The following is an 18,376-nucleotide window of genomic DNA, read 5'->3' as shown; positions in this document are numbered from 1 at the left end:
CCAGGAAGGTTCAATGTTTTGGCAGACCAGTTGAGCAGGTGAACCCTGGATCCTCATGAGTGGCAGCTGAACAGGACAGTTTTCTACAGCATCATTCAGTGTTGGAGCACATTTCAGGTGGATCTTTTCTCCTACCCAGACAATCACCTTCTGCCTCTCTTTTGCACCAGACAGCATCACAACAGGGTTTGGAGAGTGGATGCTCTGTCCTTCCCTTGGACGTTGCTATCAGTTTACACCTTCCCTCCTCAGCTCCTCTTCCTCTTCTACCCAGAGTGTTGCTGAAGATCAGGGACGAACGACCAAGGACTATTCTCATAGCTCCGGACTGGCCCAGACAGCATTGGTATCCGCTGCTTCACAGTCTCTCCCAATTCCCTCCTTGGCATTTTCCTCTGAAGCCAGATCTTGTGGTTCAGGAATGGGGAATTATTCTGCATCCTCATCTTCAGTCCCTTCACTTGGCAGCATGGCTCATAGTTTGACTCCTTACTTATCTTCTTCCCTTTCCCAGCATGTGGTTGATGTGCTGAGGGAGGCCAGGAGGCCTAGCACTAGGAAGTCTTACGCTGGCAAATGGGAAAGGTTTTCTCATTGGAGGCAGGCTAGAGGGGATTCTTCTTCTCATAGGTTCATATTAGGCTATCTGCCCTAGGGCATTTATAAGCCTAGCCAGAGTTTGTTTGGCTTTCGCCACCCATTTTAAATTAATTTTGCTATGCCATTTTTTGAGGTTAGTATACTGTGCCTCTGTCTAACAGTGACACAGAAGTGATACCTGGGGTAAACCTACGATCTCCCATCCACTCATCAAGATTCCTCTTGAAGAGAGTCAATGAGGGACTCTGCCTACCCTGGACTGGGATTTTATTCCAGAGTGAAGGGAGCCTCTGGGTTATGAATCTGTCCCTCTCAGCCTACCTTTCATCTGATCTTGAAATACCTGGCTGAATTGCTTCAGGGTGGTATTTCCTTTTCTTCTGTCAAGCTCCATGCTTCAGCCATTTCTGCTCATTGTTCTTTTGAACAGCCGATTTTCTCTCATCCCTTGATGAAGATGGTTCTCAGAGGTGCTTGTCATTTAAAACCTCCCAGAAGGGCACCCACTCCAGCATGGGATGTTAATTTTGTTCTAGAGAAACTCACTCTTCCTCCTCTTGAGCCAGCTGCCTCTGCAGATTTAAAGTTTCTCTCTTGGAAGACTGCTTTCCTCTTGGCTATAACTTCAGCAAGGAGGCTTTCGGAGCTACAGGCTTTGATGGCTGTGGAGCCTTTTATTATTTTCCATCCAGACAGGGTCTCTTTGAGAACCAACCCCTCCTTTATGCCTAAGTTGGTTTCTAGCTTGACTCTTAATCAGTCCATACACCTTCCTACGTTCTTTCCTAATCCTCAAAATAAGGGTAAAAGGATCCTGCATTCTCTTGATGTGCACAGACAGCTCAGGTTTTACCTAGACAGGACCTTCGGAAATCAGCTCAGTTATTGGTCAGTTTTGCCCCTGGAGCTCAGGGCAAGGCTATTTCTAAGCAAACTATTTCCAAGTGGATTGCACATTGCATCAACTTTTGTTATTCTTTTCATGACAAGGTTCCTCCTCAAGGGGTTAGGACCCACTCAACTAGAGCAGCTTCCACTTTTGCAGCCTTTTTAAGGGGCGTCCCTACTTAAGATATTTTGGAGGCTGCCACTTGGTCTTCAGTTCACATTTTCACAAAACATTATAATTTGCCTCTGTTTTCCAGAGCCAGGGCAGGGTTTGCCACTGCTGTGTTGCAGGGCATTATCTCCAACCCTTGATTCTGTTGGTTCCTCCTCCCTTCTCACTGGGCTTTGGTAATCAACCCATCTGTTAGGACTGCAATAGTGAGACACGATGAACATAGTACAGTTGTGTACACTTATCATAAATGTAGATGTTTGAGTGTATTCACTGTTGCAGTCCTAGTTTCCCTCCCTCCTTCCCCCTTTTTGGTCCTCACCTATTCTTTTTTCCTCGGGTGCAGGCTGAATTGGATATTATTTGTTAAATTGGCATTTGACTTGGCTTTTTTTTCTGGAGGCTTCTGACTGTTTTGGCAAGAAAGACTGTAAAAGTGATGTCTGCTGCCTCCTGTTGTATCGGATGCCCTGACGTCCTTTACAACCGAAGGCAACCAACGTCATTTTTACTTACCTTTGGTATTCTGGCTGGAGCCGGATAACGCATCTGTTAGGAAAGCAACAGTGAATACACTCGAACATCTACATTTATGGTAAGCGTACTCAACTGTACTTTTTAGTAATATTTTTTCATAGGTAGATAAAAGTGTGTTTTTGCTAATTTTTTCCATAGTTATTGCTGGGAACTTGTTGGCCGTCTTAGGCCTGTTTTTGTCCTCCGAGTGGTATCCTTTCTATGTGCTAGTTTGACTTAGTTTTCCTATTTAGCATAGGTCCTCATTTGTGTTAGGACCTTGTTTTTCCAGTTTTCAATAGAATAGTATATTGTGTACAGTGTCGTTTACTATTATTGGCTAGTTTTTTGCCTGCTGTTTAAAAGTTACAATTTGTGGGGGTTTTTTTGACTTAGCTTCTTTCCTGTTTTCCCAGCAGCTAGGTCCATTTAAGTTAAAGGATCTAGTCCTCTATTTAACTTTTCTGGCGTTTTTTTTTTTTTTTTTTCTTCAACAGGGCTAGGCTCATTTAAGTTAGAGGACCTAGTCCTCTGTTGTTTTCTCGGGTGTGTGAGTTATGGGCTAGGCCCGTTTAAGTTAGAGGACCTAGTCCAAGGTTGTGTTTTTGTGTGTAGTTTTCTTACAGGGCGAGGTCCATTTAAGTTAGAGGACCTTGTCCTCTCTTCTGTCTTTATAGAAGTTCTGTTTATACTAAGCATGTTGAAGGAGTCCAAAGATCATAAACCTTCGGGTTTTGAAAAGTTCCTTAAGTGCTCTCAAAAAATGTCAATTACTGATGGGCATAGTAATTGCATTTACTGCCTCGGAGCCATTCATCTACAGGAAACTTGTTCTTTCTGTCACTCCTTCAGCTTCAGAGTTCTCCAAGAAAGGAAGAACAAATTAATACTGAAAGGTCTCCTTAAGCCTTCTTTCGAGGAGGACTTAGCCAGTTCTTCATCATCCTCCAAGTCTCCTTCCTCAAAGAAAGAGAAGGTCAAGTCAGCAAAGAGGCATTCTCCTGCACCGACTGTTTTGCCTGGAACTCCTCAGAAAACATTAAAATTGGATAACCCTTCTACCTCTTCGGCTCCACTGTCCTCAGAGCCACTCGAGGTTAGCGATGTTGACACTGCAGTGTCGGCCCCAAGTCTTTTGGAGCAGACTACTGAAAAGTTGCATCGGAGCTGGTCTAGAGAGCTATTGCCGGTCTCCCCAACTTTACGATCTCCCATATTACAGAGATCTAGGTCGCCTACCCTGTCATCCTGATTCTCCAAGAGCCTTTCGGAAAAGGGTGTAGAGAGAGTAGTGCTTAGACTTTTGAAGTCGTCTGCTTTACCAAAATTGTTTCTGGCTCTGACCTAGTCAGTTCCAGAGCCATCTAAGACTATTCTCTCTGTTGCTGTTCCTCCTCCCAGCCATGTTGGTCCTTCGGAGCCGGAGTTTTCAGTGCCACCTGTTGTGGAATCCTCTGTTCCAGCACCTCTTATGACTGTCTCGGAGCAGAGTTCCGTTCTGACACCTTCGGTGCCGTTCTTGGTGTCTAGAATCCGAAGCTCACCAGTCGGCCCCGACAGGGACGCTTGGACTCGAACCTCCTCGGTGGTGAGCCTACCTCTCGGTGCATCGGCTAGGTTAAGCTCGGACCCCACATCCGTCTTGGAGCCGATCGCTTTGGAGCCAAGGACTACCTCAGTTTCCTCAGAACCAGGGCTGTCCTCGGAGCAGGAGAGATCTACATTCAAGATGATGAAGAGCGTGCTGTCTCAGTCATCAGCTCTGCACAAGGGTACCGATACGCTTCCCCCTCAAGCACCAACCTCTGTCTCAGCACCTTCTCTCTCTCTTTCTCGACAGCAGAGACCCGCAGCCTCAGGAGCCCCTGTTGGGTGAGCACCAGTCTTCCGAGACCTCCCCAGAATACCCTTCTGAGGAGCCCCCTTGGAAGAGAACATGCAAGAGGAAGCATGTAGACTCCCCGGATGAGTCCATTACCTCAGACACTGACCTCGAGGAGTCAAAAGGGTCCCCCAGGTCATCCTCTGATGATATCTCCTTTGTAGATATCTTAGAGATCCCAAAGCAGAGAGGCGGCTGTCCCACTGTCACCCCTTCTGATGAGGAGTCAGTGTACCTGAAGGCTTTCGGGTCTCAACCTTCAGCCTCTTGGTGGTGTCCACCTTTTGATGAGCTCCTGGACCTAGTTAGTTGAAAGGTGTGGGAAACTCCCGATGCCGTGGAACCAGTCCCCAGAAGACCTAACAGATTTCTCTCAGCTCCCAAAGAGAAAGAGTACTTGACCAAAGGTGTGCCTGTAGATGCCATGGTGGCGGCGGCAGCCACAAAGAAGGAACTAGTGGAGACTTCTACATCTGTCCATCTGCCGAACAAGGAGTCTCGAACGATGGATAGATATGGGAATCGTGTCTTCTCTTCAGCGGCTTTTATTCTCAGAACACTGAATTACCTCACACATTTCACTAGGCTTCAAAGAGGTCTCCTAAAGGAGCTTGGAGATGCTCTCCAAGGTACATCAACTGAAGGAGTCCTTGAGAAAGTTACTGCACAGTTGTCCACCCTAAACTCCATTGTTAACTCCTCTATGAAGCTGATCCTCCTATGCAGCAGATGGAGCAAGTAGGGCAGCGGGTTCAGGGGTTTTCCTTAGGCGACACTCCTGGATGCGCTTTTGCAATTTTGCGGAGCCCTTCAAATCTACTTTTACCAACACCCCGTTCAACAGTTCCTCTTTGTTTGGACCAAAGGTAAAAGATACACTCACCAGGTGCGAACAGGAAGGAATAACTCTCTCTGCTGTGGGAGTACGTTTTACCATCCCTTCTAGACCATATCCCAAGGGTCAGAGAGGCGGAAAAATGTGGTTCAAGAAATCCCACAGATTGTTCCTGTATGCACAGGGTGATTCCTCCTTCAGAGGAGGAGGAGCTAATGGTAGACATCACTCTAGAGGCAGGGGGGGTCCGCAAAAACAGGGTGGCCGTGATTCCTTTCGTGGCCGTCCCTATCAGCATTCCTGATGTGGGGCCTGGCTGTGCTTTTCTGGAGCCAGTCAGGTGTCGCTTATCTTTGTATTCATAAGCCTGATTCATCATCATCCAAGACAAGTGGGTATACCCTTTTTTCTTCCACCCCACACCCCCAAGAAGATCCCAGATGGTTCCACCTAATCATAGGGATCAAGTAACCATAGATGTTCAAAAGTTGCTTTCAAAGAGAGTCATCCAAACCATTCCCGCAGACCAGATAGGATTCGGAACTTACTCCAGATTCTTTTTAGTGCCAAAATGAACAGGGGACTGGAGGCCCATTTTGGACCTCAGCAAACTAAACGAATCAGTACAGAAGTCCAAGTTCCGAATGGTAACCCTGCAGTCTGTACTCCCTCTATTAGAGAAAGACAATTGGATGTGCTCCATAGACCTCCAAGATGCATACTACCACATCAAAATGGACAGAGCATCGAGGAGTTATCTACGCTTCTGGCTGGGAGCCAGTCATTACCAGTTTTGTGCTCTGCCCTTTGGTCTCACCACAGCGCCCAGGGTGTTCACCAAATGCGTGGCTGTAGTGACAGCTCACTTGAGACGTCGTGGATTCCAAGTCTTTCCATACCTGGACGACTGGCTCCTGACTGCCACCTACTCCTACAAGCCAGGGATTCGACCATCCAGCTCTGTATCCAGCTAGGAATTACGATAAATTGGGAAAAGTCTGCCTTGTCACCCTCTCAATTTGTGACTTTTATAGGCGCAGAACTAGACACAGTTGCCATGATGGCTCTTCTTCTTGCAGACAGAATTCAAAACCTCAGACAACAGATATACAGCTTACTTCCCCAACAAAAAGTCAAGGCCAAGACAGTGTTGAAACTTTTAGGGACCGTGGCTTCTACCATAACTCTAGTTCCACTAGCCAGATTGCATATGCAAATTCTTCAATGGCTGTTTTTTTTCCAGTGGTCTCTTCAACAACTGCCTCTGTCTCATCATATTCTCATAAAGGAATTTTGCAAAAAGGACCTTCGTTGGTGGCTTCAGCCCGATAAACTGACGACAGGAACACCCTTCCTTCCTCGCCAACGCATTGCTACTGTGACCACGGATGCCTTCCAGATAGGGTGGGGGGGTGCATTATCTAGGCAGGACTGTCCAAGGCACATGGCAAAGTCACGAGGCTCACTTTGCATATCAGTGTCCTAGAGATGATAGCGGTGCTACTAGCGTTGCAAGCACTTCACAACTTTCTTCCTCTAGGGACAATAGCAATCCAATCGGACAATATGTCAGTGGTATGGTATCTAAACAAGCAAGGAGGAACCAGATCTTACCCATTGTGTTGAGAGGCTCCTCGTGTTTGGCAGTGGGTGACATCTTCCCAGCGCTTTCTAATAGCAACGCATATCTCAGGGACAAACAATGTGATAGCCGACAAGCTCAGCAGGGCAATCTTGATGCAGCATGAGTGGTCTCTGAAACAGAAAGTAGCGGAACAGATTTTCCGCAAATGGGGACATAATTGCTGCAATCTGTTTGCCAGTCCAATCAACGCCAAATGCAACAGCTACTTCTCCCTTATCCCCCCCTCCGGGGGAGTTACTGAGGGATGCATTTGTTCACAATTGGCCTCCAGGACTTCTTTATGCATTTCCCCCCTTTCCGCTCATATCGAATGTGATCCAGAAAACAAAGTCCTTGGGAAGCAAAATTATTCTGATCACTCCTTACTGGCCTTGTCAGATTTGGTTCCCCTTTCTCTGGCCTCATCTCCTAGACGATCCATGGACTCTGGATCCAGTTCCAGATCTTTTGACACACGTCAGGTTCCCTTCACCCCTGCCTCCACACCCTCAACTTGACAGTGTGGCTGCTCCACTTCCATCCCTTGTCAGGCTTCATGATTTTTCACCTGCAGTGACCCATATCCTCATGTCTTCCCACAAACCTTCCATGAGGAATTTATATGCTAGCAAATGGAGAAGGCTTTCTATCTGGGCAAAAGAGAAAAATGTAGATCCCTACACAGCATCCATCCCCTTGGTGTTAGAATTCCTAACCAAACTCTTCCATCAGGGATCATCTGCTGCTACAATTAAAGTTCAACTGGCAGCGATATCCAATTTTCATTTGGGACAACATGAGCCTAATCTGATGGCTCACAGATTGTGTAAAACATTCCTTAAAGGCACTACCTTACTGAGACCTCCCTTTCAGGAACCTGTATCTTCTTGGGATCTAAATTTCTTTCTGTCCAAACTTACTTCCCCGCCTTTTGAACCCACGCATTCATGTGAACTGAAGTTTCTGTCTTGGAAGACCATTTTTCTAGTAGCTATTACATCCGCTAGAAGGGTGTCAGAGTTGCAAGCACCATCAGTCAAACCTCCTTACTTGATTTTTCATAGAGACAGAGTTTCCCTTCGTACAAACCCTTCCTTCATCCCCTAAGTTTGTTCTCATTCTAATTTGAACCAAACTACCGAACTGCCTGTATTTTTCCTAATCATCCAAACAGTGCAGAATATAAATTTCATCAACTTAATGTTCACAGACTGTTACAATTCTACCTACATAGAACTAAGGAACTTAAAAAATCAGACTAATTGTTCGTATCCTTTTCTGAAACTAGGATAGGTCTGCCAGTCTCTAAACTAACTCTATCTAATTGGATTTCCAACTGTATCTCTTTTACCTACTCTTCCAATGGAAAGAACCTTCCATTTAAAATTAATGCTCATTCCACAAGATCCCTATCCACATCTGCTGCCTTTCAAGTCAGGGTTTCAATTGACAGTATTTGTGCAGCAGCAACTTGGGCTACCCCTCATACCTTTATTACTCATTACAAATTGGATTTGACCTCAAGAGGTAGAGCCTCTTTTGGTTCCACGGTTTTGAGGAGTATATTCCCGTGAGCCACCCAAGAAAATGGTGCTAGGGACGCTGTCCCATATGTAAGAATGAAGGCGAGATAGGACTACAGAGCATAAAGAAGTTATGTACTCACCATAACGGTCCATGTTTGTATTCCATCTCACCCTTCTTTTGAACCCACCCCCTATCTGTGTATCCTTGGGGGATCTGGAGACAGGATAGTATTGCTTTTGGTAGGGTAGAGACCTTTCGTCTTTGTTGTTAGTGTGGATAACCTTTCTATCACTTTTATAGTCAGCAGCAAACAAGATCTGGGAATTCTTACTAGTGCACTATGGGATGCCTACCTTGCCACGGGCCAACTAAGAGACTTTGAGCTTTGTAATCGGCCGAGTCAGAGCTGAGGATTGGCTCCGAACCCATATGTAAGAATGAACGGCAAGATTGACTACAAACATGGAACGTTATGATGAGTACATAACTTCTTTTTTTCCCACATTTTATTGTGCACCGACTCTCAACAGTATGGCTGATTGTCAACCCAACCCAGTGAAGGGATCATAGCTGGTGGAGTAAGGGAAGCAGACAAATTGGAGGTTAATTGAGACTTACCACTGCAGATGTGGTGGGTAAAATATGAGTAGTAAAATTCAATAGTGCATATAAGTTTAAGAAAATATGTGATGCATGCAAGGTGCGAGGGTTGCAGCTTTCTTTTAACAAATTATGTACTGTTTTTTAAACTTGTATTCAGCCTTGACACAGAAAGGTATGCATCACGTCATTTCTGATAGCATCACACTGCCCCTTTTTTATTTTCATGTACTTCTGCTATTGCTTCTGTCTTGTTGGATGGCTTCTGGGATTCTAAGTGGAGTCCTTTAATCATTTTTCATATTGTTACTTCACTTTTAAACTCATGATTGTGCTCTTACCTTGCCTGCTACCATTGACATGATTCTGTTTGCTTATTATTGTCAGTGACTGCTGTGCAGCAGTTTGTCCTAAAGGCCTGTTTCCCTCTTAGTTATTAAAGGAGATTTTTGCTCAAGTCACTGTCTGACTGGATCTGAAGAAAATCTTTGCTGAAACTGACCAGCTGACCTCTTCTCTTCACTTAATGTTAAAAAGTATTACTGCTTCGCTATGAATTTACCCAGTTGTGCACTGTGTAAAAAGGTATGACTTCATTACTGAGAATGATTCATATGGTGAATGTTTCACACCTCTGCTTATAGTATATTTGATTTTACAGCATTGTGGTTTTGTTCTGGAATTAGCGGTCAGACTGTTTGAACCCATGTTTCAATACTTAGAATATTTGTAATATTTTAGACCATCTTAATTTGTATCCTTGGGACATGTTTGCTCCTCAGCGCATTTTTGAATTTTGTCAAAGACTTAAAAGTTCACATAAATATTATGAACTCTTTTGTAATTTATCGCCATCTTTTTGCAACTAACCTATTACTTTGACCTTTATAAATGGTAACATACACGCACACTCAACTAGTGTGACTCACTTGGACATTTTAATACGAATTATAGTACACACACGTATAACTTGTGACTCACTTTCTAGGATAGTCCATTGCATGCAGTATTAATCTATCAGTTATGTACTTAATATGAAGACCTGTCTAAGAAAGTTAGCGGAACATTTTCTGAAAAAAATGACTAAAAATGTTAGTAAGCTAATTTTCTTTTAAAGGATTTGTTTTGTCTTGGATTTACTTATCAGCTGCACCCCCAGAAAAAACAAAATATGATTTTTTTTTTCCAGAAATAAACACAATTATGCATCTCTGACATTCATGCAATCCCTTTGGAAAAGTATGAATGTTAGACATAAATATCAGTAAATATAAGCTTTCACTAGCCTTTGCTGTAGCTACAAACTTGCTGTACTAAGCCTGTCCCAGATGGGATTGTGGTGGTATAGTACATGAGTTACATCACAGTTAACCTTTAAATGCTTAGGAGCAGTGTTCCTCTTACGTTTTGAAGCTAACAAAAAAAAAAACATTGGCATAAAGAACCATAGGGACAAAAGTGTGGAATTTGTAACAGAATGCTCAGAGTGCTGCTAGTTTGTAGATTGGTGCAGTATTTCACACAATTTGTACTAGATTTTCATGGCTACATATTTATTTCAGGACTGCTTCTGACTTTTATGGTGCGATTATCTGAGTTTTTATTTTTTAACCTTGATTTAAGTCGTAGCCTTGTGTTGAGTTCTTGTCCAAGAAACTTGCATGCAGCTTTCCTCTGAACATCTGAAGTCTAATCACACCCATATGTAGAATGAAGGCATAATAAGGAAGTAGCCATACAAGTTTGAGCCATCATGATTTAGGAAGCATTTGGTATAGACACTAAGATATATGTAACAGTGCAAAACTGTTTTCCATTTTTCTTATGTGATCTGTCTTCCTTATAAAGCTTTCACATACAAGTACCTTTTTTGTCATTGTGGAAACACGTAACAGGTTTCTTCTGCTGTGAGCATGGCTGCAAAGTCCTTTCCCTAACTTATTTCTTAATTTCACTTGTATACATATAATACTGATATCAAGCTGCGGTGGTACAGCAGTAGCGTTGTTGCCTCACAGCAAGAGGTTCTCCTGTTCAATTCTCGGCAGGAGTGCTTTCTATATGGAGTCTGCATGTCCTCCCCTCGGTCGAGTGGCCTCCGAAAGACATGCATGAATGGGCGTGCCTTCGCTGAAGGTTGGGCGTCAGGCTGGCAACTCGGCACCATAAAAATCAACCGCCAATCATTAACGGACTGGAGTTCCGCTGTGGCGACCTCTAACCGGGAAAAGCCGAAAAGCCAAACAACAAACATGTAATACTGTTAGATTTAGATGGTTCACTAAAACAGTTGCCGTTTGTTTACTTGGTTTTGTTGTTTAGTCTGAATGTTTGAACTTATATTTAAAATAAAATTTATTTTTGCATTTGCTATGTATGGCTCCATTTTATACTTTAAAGTTATAGGGAAATTATGGTGGAATTCAAGTAACATATTTTGACATTCTTCTTGGTGCTTTTGTTGTGCTGTTAGTTCAGAGCTAGGTGAGCGTGTCATTAGATATGCATAGTTTTTGTCATTAATACTGTGTGTATCATTCATACCTCTCAACCGTTCAGATTTTCACCAAATGCCTAGATTTTTGCCTCTTATCGTCTGCCCTTATAAAATTAGTGGTTTTCTGGCAAATCATTGAGGATTAAATTTGGTAAATAGTGACAGACTTTTGAGTTTCAGGGATCATATTCTTTAGAAAGTGCATGGCAATGCAAAACCTTTTAAGATTTTTAAGTTTATAAAAGCAATATTTAAAAATTGTCCCAAATTTTGGGCCATTGTGCCATCATTCTTTTTATCTTTAAGATTTCTTGCACAAGTTGAGAGGTGTGGTATCATTGGTTGAATGAAATATATATTTTCCAGTACTTGATGATAAAAACTGTATACATTTTTCAGTCAGAGCAAGAGATTTGGTGTGCTGACTGAGACTGATTTGGGTGTGTGCACGGGTGCTACTTTTCCCACTTTGCAGCAAACCTCATGGTTGTAATTGAAAAAACTTAAGTGGAGATTTGTTGCATTTGCTTAGTCTTCCTGTAGTGCTTGTCCTTTTCAGGGTGAAAGTTTGAGACCACATGCCTTAAGTCATGTTTTAGGAGGCATTTCTCCCATCCTTGTTGGCCTTTTTCTGCAGGAGGATGTCTTTAAAGTATTACTTGATGTGATCATTCTGTGATAATAACTGAAAAAAGGGGCTGATGCAGCACATTATTAAATCGTGCATTAGAAGGTACGTCTACTGTGGTTGTACACATCTGCAAAGATGTCTCTTTCCATGACAGTTTTGTGAAGGAAGAGAAGGATTTCACAGTACGCTCTTGCTCAGTTACGCTTTTGTTTCCATATATTTTTGCAATAGGGACATTCATGCTGAAGATGCGAGTTTTGAGAAGGCTGTTTCACCCATTGCTTTGGTGAGTCTAGTGAGCGAGATTGCTTTACCTCTAACTGAGCTTAGGGAATTGTGTGTCTGGGTGAATAGGTTTGTACTGTCCGAATTGAAGTATGTGTGCTAGAGGAGGACTGTAGGAACAGTTTAGTAGTTTGTAAGTGAGGAGTTAAGTTGGAATTTTCCCACCATTTAGGCATTGTTTCATAGTTCATCAGCTTGTCTTTCATCTGGGGTCTGATTAACTTGAAATTTGCACTATTAGTGGCCTACTGTGACTGTTACATAAAATAAGTCAATTAAATCCTTCTGTCTAGTCTAATTCATAACTAAAGGTATCTCATCCAAATAAATATAATTTCTCTGTACTCTGTCCTGTTCAAACCGTTCGTAGAATAAAATGATCCTTTTCATATGCATCTATCCAAACATGTCACAGGGCTAGAGAAATATCTTAGGGGTTCCTAATTAAAAATATCAGACACTTGGCTACCGAGACAGCTTTGAAGTGCTACCCTTTACTTATTTCTTATAGACTCCTCCATATGATGATTTATGGCTAGAAGTCCATGCAGTTAAGACCCAGACCTCCCTGGTCTCTTACACCTCCACAAAACATAGTATGTGAAATTCAATCAGCAAATAATTATAACACCTTGAAGACAGATTTATTACTCAATACTTCCTCTGTTAGTGGAATAATCCTTTACTGCATGTAGAAGAGTGATAACATTGCTTTCTTTAAGGATAACTATGATGATTAGATGGGTACATTTAAATTCATCCTGAGCTTGACTTGTTTTCCCCTGCTGTAGGCAAGAGGTACTCTGTGAAGGGGAATATTGTCAACATGACTATGGTTCATGGACTGACTCTGCCTTGTAAACTCTGAGTCGTATGAACAAAATAAGTGCAGTGGTTTTAGTTCAGTAAGAAGCCTAAAGAAAATTACTTCTGAGAGTGCTGGGCAGAAGTGCAATAGATGTACTTGGTTTAAAAAAATATTAAGTTGTGATATTTTAGAGTATTCCCCCTACTCCAAGGTGGTGTGGTCCTGGAATTGACTTGTGTAAGTTGCAAGTGTGAGGGCCTCTGTTAGAGGTGAAAGAGATCAAAGCCCTGTTGCATTAATACTTTGAGCATTTTAGCAAAGTTATTTCTAATTGCACTTCTGAACGTTCATAATTGATATCAGTTTTCTTTTACAAAGCCAACTTCTGATGTTTTGATACCTTCACATGAACAGTTTTTAAAAGAACATTTTTGCTTGTTTGTATTTTACTAGCATTTATGGTTTAGAAAATATTGGTGTATTTTTATATTATGATTATTATGCTTAATTGGCCTGAAAACATTGGGATTCACAGTTAAGGGCATGTAGAAGGCAAGTGGTGTAACTCTGTTACAGTAACTGTGGGTATAGCTAAGAAGTAAATAAAATACTTTATCTGCTTACAGGAAAAGTCTGCATGTAATGAAGAAGAATTCTAAACTGTTGAGAGAACTGAAAAATTTAGATTCCAGGCAATGGTGAGTAGTCATTTAGAAGCATTGTGTGTAAGTTGTCTGTCTTTCTTCACTGAAACTGATAGTTTAGAAGCAGAGGCAAAATCTAGATTTGTTTCCATGTTTAATATAGGGAAGGAAACAGAAAAAGACATCACAGAAAACATGTACTTATGAAAACATCCAGATTTGAATATGTGGTTTCATAATCCTTAACACCATTTTGATTGGAGTGTGAGGGTGAATTACTTGCTATGCTTATTCCACATTCGGAATTTCCTTTCATTTTCTAGGTATGTATCTGGAGCTCACACATTGCTGTGCATTTGGCAAGATTATCAGAGATTTACGAGTTTCACTCACATGGAAGGAAGTGCGAGACTGGAGTTCAACAACTCACTGCTTGAAAAGAAATTAATTTTAATATTGTGTGTACACAGCATGCATATTCTGTTAACATTTGATGATGGATCATGCAGAAGTCCTGAGGAAAAGCAACTTAATCCTGCTCCCTACAGTATTCTTTAGCATAAGGGTATTGGCTCTCCAGCACTTAGCAGTGCATTTCCTCCTCATGTTTTGTAGATTGCATTTTAGGCATTTTTAGCATATATGTCATCTGGACTTGCTTGACGAAACATAACTGTGTGTATGTGTGTGATTGGGATAGTGAAAAATAATCTGTGTGTAGGTATACATAATCTGTCTCCCTCTCTCTCTCTCTATGTGTATATATATATATATATATATATATATATATATATATATATATATATACATGCACACATATGTGTGTGTGTGTGTATATATATATATATATATATATATATATATATATATATATATATATATATATATATATATATATATATATATATATATATATTTATATATATATATATATATAAATAAATAAATATATAAATACACACACCACACACACACACACACACACACACACACACACACACACACACACACACACACATTCGTCCTTTTGAGTACTGAATGGTTTCTGTGTAACCTTTTTACCCTTTGCTTGGATGTTGTTTGAGATATTTTGCAGGTACCTTAATGTTTATGGACATCAGCTGAGTTTGAATCCATGTGTTTCTGAAGTATAGTCAAATCATACACTTATGCTGTGCTGATGAGTATTACAAAAATGTCCGAAACATGACATTACATAACATGTTTGCAGCTACTGGGGTTTGGCTTTATTGGTCTGAATGTACCCATGAAGACTTAAAAAGTGAAAAGTCAAGGCTATCCAGAAGCCATGTAGCTGAAACACTGGTGTGTCCTTATTAAGGAGTCATTTGTACATATTCCGTGGAACTCCACTACAGGAGGTTTGCATTATTAGACAGTGAAGACTTTAGCTTGATTGAGTCTTTTTTGCATTTTTGTACTGAAAGTTTTGTGTATGTAACATTTTTACGCATTTTTTTCTGTGTGTGTGTGTGTGTGTGTGTGTGTGTGTGTGTATATGTGTATATATATATATATATATATATATATATATATATATATATATATATATATATATAAATAAAATGTACGTGTGTGTGTGAAGGTGGCACAGTGGTGCAGCAGACAGTGTTGTCATCTCACAGAAGGAGGTTCCCTGGTTCGATTCTTGGCTGGGGTGCCTTCTGTGGAAAGTCTACATGTCCACCCTGTATTCACGTGGGATTCCTCTGGGTGCTTCAATTTTCTCCCACATTCCAAAGACATGCAGTAGATGGATTGGACACTCTAAATTGGCCATAGGAGTGAATGTGCATGTGAATGTGTGGTGTGGAAGAACACCTGTGACACTGCTAGCCACCTAGCCGTATAAACCTTGGCTCTAGATGATTGTCCCTGTTGAAGTGACACCCCAACTCCATGTGCAAAAATGGGAAAAAGGGATTGTGGATGGGTGAATGTTTGTGTGCGCGCGTGTAGGTATATATGTGTATAAGGGTGTGTGTGTGTATGTGTGTATATGTATACATATATATATATATATATATATATATATATATGGTTTCAGCATTTCAAAACTATGAAGCCGAACCATTCAATATCCTGAAACCCACAATCATGAATCACACAGTCTCGAACATACACACACCATACACCACATAACACACACACCATTCCACCCACAGCACACAAACCACACAACCCTACACTACATATAAGCAGGGGGGCAAGCCCCCTGCACTAATAATGGGGTGCAGCCCCCCCACAACCCCCACTTATATATACCAACTCCAAGATCGCACATAACGAAAAAAAAACTCACACCACAGCATTCTACACTTGCTCGCACACAAATACACATCACACATACACAAACACCAACAAATCCAACACTCACACTTGTACTTACACCTCCCTACCCGTACCCACACATAGAGCATACAAAAACACACACAAACACTCACTCACTCACCTTCAATTTCAGACACCATACCAGCCAAACACTTCATGCAACGTACCGGAAATACATAAGCACAGATTCGAGATATTCAAATTCATTCTTATGCACTTTCGGCATTCTGCATTTTCAGCTTCATGGTCTCAGAATGCTGAAATTTGAGATTTCAGCATTTCGAGATTATGAAGGGAAAGCATGTGTATATATATTTGAACTTAATGAGGAAACCTTCTCTACCCCTCATTCTTTACAACTCCCTGATAAGTAAAGGTGCCAAGCATCCTACCCCTCTATTGTTACCCCTTCCATCTCACTGAACAAGTCCATTTGTTCATGGACATGATTCTGAAACCCACATCAGTATATACGAAAGTATGCTTTCCTCCATTGAATTCTGAATTTTTTACTTATTCAGATTTGAGTGGGGAAGGGGGGTGTACCTTTATACCATTATTACCTTGTATTTTAGTGACTGTTAGATTTGCCGTTACGACCTAAGCAATTTATATGTTTAATTGTCTTGACTAAATTTGGCATTTTCTGTAGAAAAGTCATGTTCTGGACCTGTTAAGTGCATCTCTAATAAGATATTTTCCTGCAGACCAGGCACTCTTGGAAGAGTTGCTGGCAAAATCCCCATTCCTCCTCGTCAAAGGAGCTATAAAGATAATACTTGCATGGGATCGATGAGGTAGATTTTATTTGCATCCTTTCCTTTTCCCAAATAAATTAGAAAGGTTTTGGGCAGTTGTGAATCTGCACAGTTTCACCAGATATGTGCATTGCACAAGGTTCTCCACGGTCTCCTTCTGTTTGCCAACGTTGTTGCTGCCTCAAGGTTTCTTGGTACTGTGTATGAAAATTGGCACTTAAACCCTTTCAGGAAGCTCTGTAGGTGAATTGTTTACTTTTTGATGCAATGCACTGTCGGCACTTGATAACGTCCGTTGGTCTTTTTGTGCTGTTGAGGTTTGTGTGCTGTGACTTGGGAGTACTCCACTGTCAGAGCAAATTGTTGCTCCACCTTTCCGGTCCCTCCAGAGAGTTCTCCTGAGTACTGCCAATGGTAGCAAGGGTACTGCAGGCAAAAGGCTTCTAGTTTTCTTTATATGGACATTCTTTTCAACTTAATTTTCTTTTTTTTTTCCTGGCGGTTAGTGCAGACCAAGTTTGTGTGCTGCTAACATACTTGATTCTTTATCCTCAAGTTCTGAGTTAGATTCACTCCGCCTGCATTTGCCTACTGTGGAACTTCTGAGTAAGTCACTTAATCAGACAGTGTTTCTGTGTTGCCCCTGAAAAGAAGCTTCCCACTAGTTACCAAATAAACAAGATGATCTCTGACTGACTAATACCTTCCTCTGTCCATGTCATTATAAAAGCACAGACTTCCAAGCAGGTCTACTTCCAGCTGCCCTCCCCTCTTCCCCCCAGCCATATTAAAATACATATTGCTCAGTAACTATATTCCGGCATCCACAATTGATAATAAATTGTAAAATGACCTCTGCTTTTACTTTCGATATATATGTTCATTTGAACCTAAAGTTAAAACTTACTAGTGACTAAAAGAAAAAGAAGAGAAAAAGAAAGGAGTACTGCATGCAGAGTCAACCATGAAAGATGAAGTAGAACATTCTCTAGAAGGAGTATAGTATATAAAGGAAAATGAAGTCCAGGGCAAATAACATGATTTGATGACATCAAGATTATTTGGTGTTCAAGGAGGAATGTCTACTGACGATTATTATGTGTGGAAAGAGATATGTATTTCAGATGATTGGAGAACAAGTATTTTCTCATGACAGTGTATAGCAACAATTGTAGATTTTCACATTTTTGGGGAGTACAAAGGTATCAAACTCCTGCCCCACTGCATAAAATGTTTGGATGGGATAAATGGTAAATATGCAGAATGGTAGAAAGTTAGAAGGGCGATAATCAACTTGAATTTAGATCAGGATGCAGCACAACAAACCTGATGTTTGCAATGAGACAGACAGCGGGAAAAACGATTGAGGTGAGGAAAAAGCCCAGCTGAGAATTCATAGACTTGCATCACTGGAAAATTCATGGTGCCAGGAAAACAGATTTACTTGGCACAGCAGAACAGAGACCTTACTCCAACCCAGGTCACCAGGGTTTGATCATCAGCCCTGGCACTGGAGAAGCTGGGCAGAGAAGGAAAGAGAGGAGTGAACAGGCATGGCCTACTTGCCTCTCCAAGGGTGTGAGGAGAGCAGTGGGTGCTTGAGGAGCCTATGTGAAAGTGTGATTTACCCTCTGGAGACCAAGGCAGCTATTTCCCCATCCCTTGAGGGGGAAGAGACAAGGCTGCTTGCTTGCAACATTGACCATTTCATGTCCTCCATCTCTGCAAGTTGGCCATTCATGGGGATGGTAAGGCCA

General features: G+C 41.6%; 1 protein-coding gene across 1 annotated transcript in view; it reads left to right on the top strand.

Annotated features, from left to right (window-relative positions):
- RALGAPA2 (Ral GTPase activating protein catalytic subunit alpha 2) overlaps positions 1–18,376 on the top strand; it is a 4,189,194-nt gene that overhangs the window by 2,671,338 nt on the left and 1,499,480 nt on the right. The window contains exon 33 of the mRNA XM_044060158.1: positions 13,492–13,563. Coding sequence (XP_043916093.1) covers positions 13,492–13,563 — 72 coding nt within the window. The remainder of the gene's footprint in view (positions 1–13,491; positions 13,564–18,376) is intronic.

The sequence above is a fragment of the Protopterus annectens genome, chromosome 1.part2, assembly GCF_019279795.1.
Source record: "Protopterus annectens isolate FY-2018-M chromosome 1.part2, PAN1.0, whole genome shotgun sequence".
NCBI classification, from domain to species: domain Eukaryota; kingdom Metazoa; phylum Chordata; order Ceratodontiformes; family Protopteridae; genus Protopterus; species Protopterus annectens.
This window is presented reverse-complemented; position numbering and strand designations above follow the sequence as displayed.